The following is a 12,080-nucleotide window of genomic DNA, read 5'->3' as shown; positions in this document are numbered from 1 at the left end:
CTGGATATGGACCATAAGAGAGGAGGAAAGCTGGAAGCCTGGAGCAGATAGGAAGTGATTTGGCCCACCGCTGCTGACCCACCAACTGGAGAGTGTCGTGGTTATGGGTCGACACACTCGGGTACCACCCGATGAGGTCAGCTCCAGGTGGAAGGCTATGGTTTACCTTAGGCTTATCTCATTAATATCTTCCATAAAACATTATGTCAGAGCAAATTTCTTATTCAGAGACAACCCAATCCCCCACCTGTCCAGTATCATGAGTCTTCTGTATTGACCTTATGATGATGAGTGAATTAGATCTATATTACATGAAATGTTATACAGACATGTTCTGGTGAACTGATGATGACAGAATAGAAGGGTTGTTTAATTTCAATACTTATAAGTTGGCTACTTTTGTTTTGAAATCTTTGAACAAAATGTCAGGAAGGTTTATTTGTTTAGTATCGTTCTTGATGCTGCTGCTGTGGTTTCTGGCTTTTATTCACTTCTCTGTTTTGTACTTATTTCTAAACAATGGTGATTGTAAGCCTCTTTCAAGCTGGGCACATACTGTGCATGACACAATAATAAAAATCAAACAATCAAAGGAAGAAGCATAAAAAATGCTTCTTTCAAAAGAGTTAACTGTTGGTTTTGTTCACATGTGTCAGGAGTCCAGTTTGGAATCTTTGCACAAAAGAAAATAATCCGTGATCCAAAAAGAAGAAAAAAAAAATTTATTTCAAAAAGGTTTAGGTGTTGTTACTAATGTGCATCCGTCTGCTGTATTTGTGTTGGACCACATGAGAGTGGATTGCCTCAGACTCCGTCTGTGTTCCCCTGCGTGGGCTCCTTGTTGTCACCCGCTGACTCTGGGTGGTCCAGAGGCACCAGCCTCGCTCCTGCAGGGTCGGGGTTGCACAGTACCCAGTGGTTTTTGTCCTCCTCAGCTTTGTGGGTGTCCAAGAAGGTGTGAGCTGTCACCTCGTACTCTTTGCCATATGTGGTCCTGCAAGGAAACAACTGTCAACCCAAAGAACAACAGCAGGCGTGCACGTGTTGTTACATTACTTCTGGCTGCCATATTGTTATAATCCCTCTTCTTTTGACAACAACTGGCAGAGAAGAGATGGCTGGCCATTTTTGGGGGGGCTCTGATCTGACATCTGACATATTTTGGTCAAATGAAAGCTGCACATATCAAATAACTTTATATTGTATTTTAACATGTTTTTTTTGTGTGGAGTTCTTTTGAAAACATTAAACATACCAAAGGATGTGATCACCCATAACAGCAAGAGCCTGGTTTGTCTTGCAGTGTACGATCACCACCTTCATATCAGCCTGTCATAAAGAAAACAGAAAGTCTTCTGTATTATTGCACAAAAGGCTGACGCTGCAACAGTTAATCATAAAGCCCCAGTAAAGACTTACAGGGACAGGCTGACCCTCGTATTCAAGCCTCTCCTGTGGGTCAAAGTGCACTATCTTCCACCAGGACAGAAAGGAGCCCTCGTCCACCAAGTTCACCTCTTGCAGACGTGAAATCTTTGCACACTGCCACAACAATATGAGATAGACTTTGGTTTGTAAGATTTATGCATTTCCACTTTCTGAAGCACGCTCTGAAATGACACTCTTAAGTAAATAATACAAATTAAAACATGATCTACCTTTTGGAAACTTTTGATATCACTTGTCAAGTAAAGCTGAGGAAAGAAGACAACATAAAACATGTTAAGTGACACACTAAAGAAGCGATTCATGTGTTTTTTTTTCTTCTGAAGTATTCATAAATATAACGCAAAGTTAACATTTGATGTTCAAACATCAATTCACAGCAAAACTGTACAACTTCATTGAAGTTCACTTACTCCTCGGGCAAAGCCACTTGTAGTTGTCAGGGCAAAACTTTGCTCATAGAGCAGAGTCGATCCTTCAGGGCTGCCATCTACACTGCAATCACACAAACAGCGTTACAACTTCACATCTGAGAGTTTTACGTTGACATGTATGTTGATGTAGTTGTGGGTGTGTTTGTGTGTACCTGGTGATGATGAAGGCAGTGCGCGTACAGGGCAGGATCCCTCTTCCTGCACTGACTCCACAGGGGCTCTGAATGCCAGGCGAAGGAATCGTTATCAAATTGTTAACGTCAGCGTTAATGCTGACTGCGCTGCACTCCCTGTTTTCTCCTCCCATGTTCACCAACATAACAACGTCCCCAAAGTGCAACCGTCCATCATTTGACATCGAGAGATTCACCTGCACACATGGACAAGAACCATCAACCTGATCATTTACCATCGCCATCATCAGTGGGATATTATTGCTGTTGTTAATGGTGTTCTTAATTAGGTTAAACTCAATTCACCGGTCCGAGAATGTTCTGTTTGAGGAAGTCTCTTTTTTGAGGAACAAGCTCGCCTCTTTCCTTTTTCTCCAGATACGCTTTCTTTGCCTCCTGGAAAACATTTACAACGAGTGTTATTATATATGTGCTCACAACCTCACTACTGCTGGTTAAACAAAGAAAAGTTGAAGTACAAAACTAAACCAGAGGGATCATTTAAATATTGTCTTTGTTGCTCTGAACCCATTGTCTTGATATTATGATTAATATGGAAATATATCATATGTTGTCCTCTGTCCTTTGTCCTTTGTCACTATAATACCCATAGAGCATTTATTTTTACTTGTGTTTTTTTTTTTATACCTGTACCCATAAAGTTTAAACCCACAAAACTTTATTTTACCTGCTGCTAGAGATTGAAGATACCAAGTATGTCAGAATGAATTTCAGGGAATGTTCTATGAAATTATACATAAGACATCTCGAAACCCATGGGTTTGATGTATTCAACTAAGGGTTAACTTCATGTAGCTTTGATGAAGAGCTGGAACAGGTCAATGCTGTACATGATACTGTACATGATACTGTATATGATACTGTACATGATACTGTATATGATACGTATATAACAAGCTGAGATGATAGATAAAGGAATTAATAAGGTTATTGTATCATCATTAGTTATATTTTCTGTTATCTTTCTTGCTGTAAACACTTTGTCACACAAACACACACACACACACACACACAAACACACACACACACACACACACACACACACACACAGACACGCACACACAGACACACACACACACACACACACACACACACACACAGACACACACACACAGACACGCACACACAGACACACACACACACAGCTAAACTCTAGAAAGAGGGAGGTAGAATACAACTGAGATTAAATTCACTTTACAACAATGGGTAGAATTTCAGAAACATTTCCAGTCATCATCCGGCTGCAGAAAAAGTGTAAACACGTGACAACAACCATGCTAATGTTTTACATCAGTGCAGTAATTTAAGTTGTGATGTTAACAGGCGGTTTTTAAGCAAATTTCTCCCGTAAAGAACTTTCATCTTTAAAACAAACCTCTTCCCGGAGCAGCTCCTCGTTCCAGTTTCCTACTTTCACAGTACTGCTAAATACTCTCCTCTGAGCCATCCTGGCTGTAATACTGTGCTATAATACTATACTGTAATACTATGAGACTAATGTCCTGTAAATATTTGTGTGCTCACGATATAAGTGAAGCTGCGTATAGTCCGTGTACGGGTTTCTATGGTAACAAGACAAGTTACGTTCCAACTTCTCTCAGTTCTCGCGAGGGGGCGCGCGAGTACAACATTAAGGTGAGGGTCATATGTTGTGTGATGAAAAATTTCACTTTAGGAGTTATTGACTAATTTCACTGTGTTTATGTACATATGTAAATGAATGTTGATGGTAAATGTCACTGTCTTTTAGCTGATGATGTAGAAATCAAGAGACTTAAGGTCTTATTAGCTGATATAGTTAGTTTTCTTTAATTGAAACATATATTTAAATATATATATCTATATAGATGTATATCTATCTATATAGATATATATATATATATGAAAAAAATAGTTGAGAAAAAAAAGTGCATTTAAAACAGAAAACAACACAGGTGTTATTATGAAAATAGGTTTATAACCAATAGGAAAGTAGAAATACATGCAAATGTTTCTGGCTATTTTATGATTTTTTAAAAAGGATTTAAAGATACATTTAAACTAATTGATATAACCGGTAAAGAAGGGCCTATTAATTCTCAATTTGCAACAATGAGTACGATATTTACCAGTAAGAAAAACTATGTTAAATATGTCAGAAATAGAAGGGTCAGTTTAAGGAGCGGTAAACTAAATGGATCAACAGATACATTTAAACAGCGGCTATTGAACAATAAGATCATACCCATCAACATGCATACAAGAAATATTTAGTCTACCTTGTGGTCTAGGCCACCTTCACGTGTTTTCTTGTTCCAGCCCTGAGTTGTGTTCCAGGTTCAGTATTGGAGTTTGTGGCCTTACATACCTGTGTCATGTCAAGTCCATGTTCTGGTCACCTTCTGGATTCCTCTGTCCTCGTCCACTAAGTCCAGCTCCACATTAAAGACCATCCTGGCCTGGACACCTTATACGCCACAAATCCCTGACCTGAACCCCCACACCTGACCCACTCCACCAGCATCACCTACTCTCCTCATTCACCTGAGGTCTCAGGTGATAAATTCAACAACCTGCTAATGTTTTACATCAGTGCAGTAACATAAGTTGTGATGTTAACAGGCGTTTTTTAAGCAAATTTCTCTCTTAAAAAACGTTCATCTTTAAAACAAACCTCTTCCCGGAGCAGCTCCTCGTTCCAGTTTCCTACTTTCACAGTACTGCTAAATACTATCCGAGCCATCCTGGCTGTAATACTTTGCTATAATACTATTCTGTAATACTATAAGACATTAAGATTTGCATAGCTTGTGTATCAAAGAGTTTACACACATGGGTCAAAAAATGTCCTGTTCACAACGGAACACCTGCCATTCATTTCACACAGCTGCTCCTTTGAAGGGCTTCTTTGCTCATCAAAGGAGCCTTCTCCTAAATGACGAAGGAAGAATAAGCCATAAAAGAATATAGCAAAGAAACACCCAGCATGAAGTAAAAGTAGCCATCAAAGGGGCCTTCTTCATTTAGGAGAACTGGATTCCAAGACACACCCACAACTCCAGCTTGGAACATAGTAGTCTAGGTCATCAGCATCCGAGATTTCAGACTCAGGATCAAGACCGTTTTATTTTGTTGATCTAGCTATGGTTAGCTAGCTAGAAAAGAAGCTAGCTAGCTCTTCTCACTAGTAATGGATTATAAAATCAGATGTTCAAAAGCAGCTGTGTGAAATGAATGGCAGGTGTTCCGTGGTGAATACATACTGTACAGCAGGGGTCTTCAACGTTTTTCAGGCCAAGGACCCCCAAACTGATGGAGAGATGGAGCAGGGACCCCCTACTATATATATATATATTGTATAAAATTGTGTTTTATATTAAACTGGGCCTAGTGCCATGTATAAACATAGCTACCCTGTTATTGTGCATTCAATACTAAGCTATTCAAATAATACACAGGTTCATATATTCATGTTTTTATTTTAAACATGTGCAAGGTATAGGAGCTGCAGTGTGTGCATTGCTGACTGAAAGATAACGTCTTCTGCCTCCATTTATCCGTTCGCTACAATATGTTGGATTCATGTTAATGTGTATTTAAAGACATTAAAATTTGCGGGAATTTTTTTTTTTAAATATTACAAATTGTCTAATCAACCAAAAATGTCTTCTCATTAGCATGATGCAAGAAACCTTGGACTCACAGACTGTGAACATACATGAACATAACCACACATGACTTGAGGTTCAGAAAACATGCGGTGTCCAGTGAGTTCATGTATAATCCTTCACAGTTCCTATAAATACAATATTCGGTGCTGAAATACATGTACTGTTTTTTAAATATGCAATTAGGTTCTAAGAGCTGCAATCCAGACTGAATCTGTCCATGAGTCTGCTATTCACTTTCCCTGTCTGTCTGTTTGTCTGTGTCAGTGGCCACTGGCTCGGTCTCTGGCTCCAGTGCCATTAATGTGACTCAGTTTGTGGTTTATTTCCCTCTGCGAGTCACTGTCATACTCCTCTTCGTCACTCCTGTCGTCGCCCTCCAGCTGCAGAAGAAGACGTGGACAAAAGTGTAAGAGGACGTGACAACTTGATAGAGATTTGCCACGGTTTCATTAAGAATACCATTCAACACACCTTGGAGAAGATAAACTTGTAAACCATTCGTGAAATGAGAAAAGCCCAGTAGAGGTGCAGCATCTGCAGAACCACCAGCATGACGTTGAAGAAGTAGTAGCCAAAGAAGGGAGGGAACCGCTCCACAGGGTACACCCATGTGCAGTGGATGAGCCTGGAGAAAACATGCACCTGTATCATCTTCAAACTAAACACCAGAATCACAATCCTGCCTCATGTCGTGTCTGTTTATTTCACACACTTACCAGAAAGGAAAAATGACGAGTCTTGTCGCCATGAAGAGAACAGTAAAGACCACAAACATGGCGTTCGAAGTCTGGTGCCACTTGGCATAGTTGAATACTTTTGCCCCCTGTGACACAAAAAGAAGGAATAGAATCAAGTTTTGTTTTTTTGTTTTTAAAGTAGCCAGTCAATAAGTTACAGCAGGTAATGTATCTGTTTCTATTTTGTTTGCATATAATGATAACCCTCATATAATGTGGACATTTTAGTATGTACATACATTACACAACTCTTCAATTGAATCAATGCAAATCAAATGCAATGACAACAGCCCAGCTTTCTATGCCTCCTGCTGGTTGAAAGGGGGAATAATCCTTGACTCGTCTGTCTTCTTCCCTCAGGTGTGTCACGTATGTCAAAACCAATAAAGAGGGGATGGGGACATTGACCCTTTCTTGTATCTCTCTTTAGTGCAGCAGTTGTGTGTTTTGTGCAAACTTATGATTTAGGGTTATGTGATGTTGCTTCTTTTGTTTTCTTTTTTGATGGGGCCAAAAGTCCTACATTTCCAGCTTAGGTTCAGATCGGTTGTTGGTTTAGGTCAGAGGGAAGACATCAGATTCGACAACCTCTCGTCTGTGTGGCTTCCCTTCTTTTGTGGATCTTGATTGGCCCGTTGGTTTTTTACACATCTTTAATAATAAAGAGTTTTTACTGCTGAGACATGAATTATGAATGGTGTATAATAATGTATGAACTTGTAAAATATGAAATAAAAGCATATGTAACTTTATTTCAGCCTTTTTATTAAACAACTAACTTGATCAAAGCTACACTTTAATCTTCGAAGTTACTTTACTTTTTTGAAGATGTAAAACAGCTTTGCTCTGTGTGAGTAAAATGGATTTTGTCTGATTTTGTGAGAATTCGAAATCTCAGTTATCAGATTATCTTGAACCTGCTCCGATGTAAGAACAGCACTGACCTCCAGCAGAATGTCGGCAGAGTCGTGAACTGCCATCACGAGGGTCCCGATACGGATGTAGTTGGAAATCCAGGAGAAACTCAGAAGAGTCAGAGTGGCTATATGATGAATCACCTGCTCTCTGAAGTCCTGCACACACACACATGACTGGTTAAAATGCATATGACACAGAGGCACTTTAAAGTTCCTGCAAAAATTTGTGAATACTGAACAAAAATAAAAAATATTTAAAAGATGTATAATTAAAATGATAAAATCAATAATAACATTTAATAAAAATACAACAACTATTGAATCAGTGTATTCATTGATTTTATACATACATGTGTGTGTACTAAGATTCTCAGTCATCCAAATCATAGTAATCCTAGACAAATTAAATCGAGCACAACCAGACGTAGATAGAAGAAAGTAGAAATGCATTTTAATGGCAGGTGAGATCAGTAGTCTTCACTCTGAGATTTTAAATACTTGGGTCTCCCCACCAGAACCGAAGGTGGCTTATTAAATGAGAGGTGAAACATTTTTCAAGTATCTACAGCCCAGTTGACCTCGATTTGACTTTTCTATACGTGCTCACTTACTTTCCGCTTCACATCAAATGTGAGGCTGAGGAGCAGAGACAGGTAGAAGCCCATTTCCAGGAGGTAATACCAGTACTGAGACGACAGCATGGACTGCATGGACACATGAAGCACACATGTGTAAACGTTGAGTACTGTAATATCACGTAAGACATCCTAATAGTACTGGCAGAAATAATTACCTGTTTGGGGAAACCTGCCCAAACCTCCTTCAGATTGTAAAGCCAAGGTTTCTACAGAGAACAAAAACAGAGGGAGAGGAGTGTATGGTTGGAGTCGTGGTGTAGTAACAGAGCGTGAGAAAAACCCTCATGAAATCAGTCGTGCACCAAAATATGGAGGCAAAGGTGAAAAGTTAAGAGATAAAAACAAACGAGAAAAATGTCCCCCTGCAGCAAATCAAAAAGTTCATGAAATAGAAAAAAATGTATGCCATAAGAAATAAACTCTCTCGTTAACAGTCATCATGATACAGGATGGAAAAAAACTACTTACATCATACAGAGCGAGAACTCCGCTGACAAATGCGAAAAAATAAAATGAACATCTCCAACTGTTGACGGAAGAGAACAATAATGTCACATATTTACACACACACACACTTATATCGTTGTACAATCACACATAACAACACACATACACACACCTGGCCTCACAGAACCTCTTCCGAAGCCCCGGGCGCTCCTGGTTCCTCCTCCTCCTGAACCAGACCTGAATGCTTCTCTCTGACCAACTCGTCTTTTTACACAGTGACCTCACATCAGCCTGAAACACAAGGGAAGAGACTTTAATACACACACACACACACACAGTCATCATCAAAAATCCAGATTCATCAGACCAGGTTGGGTTTTTCAGGTCTTCCACCAGTGAGACTGTGCCCGTGCACTGCAGCAGATCTCGTCTCCTACTGTTGAATTCTGTCCACCTCAAAGTTTGACATGTTTTTTTCTAAGATGCTCATCTGTTCACCTGTTTTAAAGAGGGGTTATCTGGGGTGCCCTAGTTTTTCTTACAGCTACAGCCAGTCTGGTCGTTTTCTAAGTGGATATTTATTTTATTTTTTGGGTCCATTCAGAGAAAACTCTGTGAAGATTGGAAATCCTGGATCAGCGCTTTCAGAAATGCTCAAACCAGCACACAAAAACTGTCTGATATGATCCAATATCTGAAGCTCCGGACCCACATCTGCATGATTATATGTGTTTGTTACACTGCTGCAGGTGTTAGTACCTTAGTAGTACACATGGGTTGATTCACAGCATGTATGAACAAGACACAACTTTTTGTTTTACATTGAAAAGGCTCTTTAACAAACCTGTGATGGAACCCGTGCTTGGTGGCAGAAGTAGTTTTCTAGGGTGGGGTTTGGTTCTGCTGTCTGACGTATCCTGTCCCTGATCCCCCAAACATCAGCCAGTGGTGTGGCCAGATACCTGTGACACACACACACACACACACACACACACACACACACACACACACACACACACACACACACACACACACACACACACACACACACACACACGTAACATTACAGTAATATTATATATTAAGTATATTTGGCATAACACAGCTTTGTGTCCTCCATCTGAACACAACAGACGTGTTTCTTTAGGCAACCAACATTGCTACAAACAGCTTGTGCAACTTAAATCCCAGTGTTTTGAAACCAGCTCGCACACAGAGCACAGCATAATCTCACCTTTCAAACACATATCTGACTAGAAGCAGGCAGAGGGCACAGGGCAGAGCTGCGTAAAGTTGAGAGGCTTTAGCGTAGACACGACCTTCACTGTCCTCCAGATCCGACCAGGAGACGTTTGCCGGCAGCCACAGACGCTCCCACCACAGCCACTCACCGACTGTCTGCAACATGCTGCTGGCAAACATGAAACACACCCACGGAAATGTATCAAGTTTTACAACTGTCATGCAAAACAATGTGTTTCATACTCAGGATTCAGGTATTAAATATTTCAATGATTATAAAATGTGCTATAAATCAATAAAAATATGTATTTGTTATTGTTATTTTATATCATATTATTATTTATTGTGTATTTATAAATTTGATAACATATTATTTATTTCACAGTTTAAATTCAATATAATTGATGAACATTTACAAACAAGTGAACCTTATATTAAAATAGATGTTTGTTTTTTCCTTTATGAAAAGTCAAATCTTCTCTTGAATAAGATTGAGATAAATATAATTTTTTTTCCCCATTCACTGCAAAAACCTGTATCTGCTTGACAAAGTTATTGTGACTCTGTTGCAGTCAAACCCCCTTAAAAAAATATCATTCACATTGGACACAGGCCGGCATGATGAAGCAGCTCGAGCTGTGTCCCATGAGCATTTACAGCCAAATATGCACCACTTGAATGTGCAGTGCCAATTCAGCAGTTGTGGCCACCGTGACTTCCAACCTCCCAGTGCGACTGCTATCTGAGCATGTGGGGAGTGAGGAGCAATTCAAGGCGATGGAGATTAGAGAGAAAGTAAGAGTCCTTCTTCTCGTGGACTCTGCCCATAACAGCACATAGATAAAAAAGACATGTTATCTGAGCAGTTAGGAAACTCCTTTCAAGATAAGCACGAATTATCAAGAGATATTTACTGCCGTTCTTTAATTCGCTCAGTGAGATCAGTATGTCATACTAGTGTGTGTCTGCACCTCGATAAGCCAGCATGGGAGAAGGAGCACTCATACCTGCAGGCAGTGTGGACTGAAGTTCCAACAGAAGAGAGGGACGCTGAGACACAAGAAAAGACGGAGTGTGACAAAAATCCACCCGAGGCTGAAGTAAAATCTGGTGTGAAACCAAAGCAGGTCTCTCTCTTTTTTACTCTGACTCCAAGTTCCTGATTACATCCCTCTCTGTAAAGCCATTCAGAGCATATATCAGGGAGAGTAAATGTGTGCACATGCCATGTATACAGACCCACTCACCTTCAGTATATCCACAATGCGTTTTCCAGTGTCCTGTGCAGCCAGTCTGTTACTCATACACTATATACACTACACGTATCCATAAGCGATAACAGCCCTGTTAGATCCAGTAAATCCACTGTTACAGCTTTTGTTGAGTCGTTTTCCAAAAAAGGACTGACAATAGCTTGAAGATTAAAAATTAAGGCAAATATTTACTCATGAGCTAATGCTTTCTCACACAGGCTCCATCGAGTGTGTTGATTCTGGAGCTTTTGTGTGGCCGCTCACCTGTTTCAGAGAGAATAGGATCCTGCCCTCCCACTCTGTCTGCTCCGCTGATCCCACCCTTGCAGTCGCAGCACGTCCTCAAAGGTGAGGTTATGTCTGGGCACTGGAAACTCCTGACTGCTCTCACAGTCCTTTTGCATTTGGAGTTGTAAATCCTAAGCTGCGGCAGTCGTGTGGGGATTGTTTGCATACCCTCACCTGCAAGAATTCCCTTGGAATGCTGGGAAGACCCCAACAAAGGCTCCATTCACTGGTGGGGCAGGAGGGGGCAGAGGAGGAGCCAGTTATGGATATGGCAGAAAAAGGGAACTTTTGCACCCAAAGAGAGTGTACAGCATCACTTTGCATAAATGGCAACAAATATATAAATACATGCAAACTATCTCCCTGCTCAGTTTCTAGGGGAAAACAACTTTATTTCTGTTATAAATAGTTTTCTCTGTCCTTCTTAGTGATTTTGTAGCAAAAATGTGACATTTCACATGGATACAAATGTAAACAACACATCACTGATCATCCATGTTTAAATATATCACACTCAATACCGTGTGATGGTTTACCACAAACCAGAGGGGGGCAACAGAGACAACACAACAGGCTGTTAAATCTCCCAGTAAAGGATTTACTATAGACACGTTGTGAATGTTGTGATATTGTTGTTGTTGTTGTGTTTCTCATTGTTGCGTTGTCATCTCTGAATATCTGGACATCGTTACTTTGTCACCACATATGATATGGATGATTTATTAACTTCCATAAATTCATCTTACAGTTTTCTACTTTTCTGTCAACAAGATGCAGGTGTACCACTCATTTAGTTTTGAGAGTTCAAAATGAAAACCAGATATCAAAAATATG

At 40.0% G+C, this 12,080-nt stretch overlaps 2 protein-coding genes across 7 annotated transcripts; both read right to left on the bottom strand.

The window, feature by feature from the left end:
• Positions 1-438: 438 nt before the first annotated feature.
• Positions 439-4,796, bottom strand: cfap161 (cilia and flagella associated protein 161). Of its 4 annotated transcripts, none has more exons than XM_034589225.1 (9): positions 4,728-4,796; positions 2,360-2,449; positions 2,033-2,250; positions 1,860-1,941; positions 1,659-1,694; positions 1,420-1,542; positions 1,256-1,329; positions 806-994; positions 439-643 (listed from the first exon to the last, which is right to left on the bottom strand). In XM_034589225.1, coding segments are annotated over exons 1-9 (882 nt in total). In that variant the 3' UTR covers positions 439-642. The 4 variants fall into 4 exon arrangements, with proteins under 4 accessions (XP_034445116.1, XP_034445115.1, XP_034445119.1 ...); XM_034589224.1 differs by lacking the exon at positions 4,728-4,796 and adding an exon at positions 3,450-3,846; XM_034589228.1 differs by lacking the exons at positions 2,360-2,449; positions 4,728-4,796 and adding an exon at positions 3,450-3,852.
• Positions 4,797-5,756: 960 nt separating this feature from the next.
• Positions 5,757-11,367, bottom strand: cers3b (ceramide synthase 3b). 3 transcript variants are annotated; one of them, XM_034589221.1, is made up of 12 exons: positions 10,953-10,971; positions 10,713-10,812; positions 9,698-9,871; positions 9,308-9,425; positions 8,636-8,754; positions 8,485-8,542; positions 8,172-8,222; positions 7,990-8,082; positions 7,406-7,534; positions 6,441-6,547; positions 6,196-6,349; positions 5,757-6,104 (listed from the first exon to the last, which is right to left on the bottom strand). In XM_034589221.1, exons 3-12 carry the CDS (start codon positions 9,868-9,870, stop codon positions 5,985-5,987), a joined length of 1,122 nt encoding a protein of 373 aa, XP_034445112.1. In that variant the 5' UTR covers position 9,871; positions 10,713-10,812; positions 10,953-10,971; the 3' UTR covers positions 5,757-5,984. The 3 variants fall into 3 exon arrangements, with proteins under 3 accessions (XP_034445112.1, XP_034445114.1, XP_034445113.1); XM_034589223.1 differs by lacking the exons at positions 10,713-10,812; positions 10,953-10,971 and adding an exon at positions 11,223-11,367 and having other exon boundaries at positions 9,698-9,874; XM_034589222.1 differs by lacking the exons at positions 10,713-10,812; positions 10,953-10,971 and adding an exon at positions 11,223-11,367.
• Between the last annotated feature and the right edge of the window lie 713 nt (positions 11,368-12,080).

This window comes from Hippoglossus hippoglossus, chromosome 6 (genome assembly GCF_009819705.1).
Source record: "Hippoglossus hippoglossus isolate fHipHip1 chromosome 6, fHipHip1.pri, whole genome shotgun sequence".
In the NCBI taxonomy this organism is placed as follows: domain Eukaryota; kingdom Metazoa; phylum Chordata; class Actinopteri; order Pleuronectiformes; family Pleuronectidae; genus Hippoglossus; species Hippoglossus hippoglossus.
The sequence above is the reverse complement of the archived record's forward strand: the minus strand, read 5'-3'. Positions and strand labels throughout refer to the sequence as shown.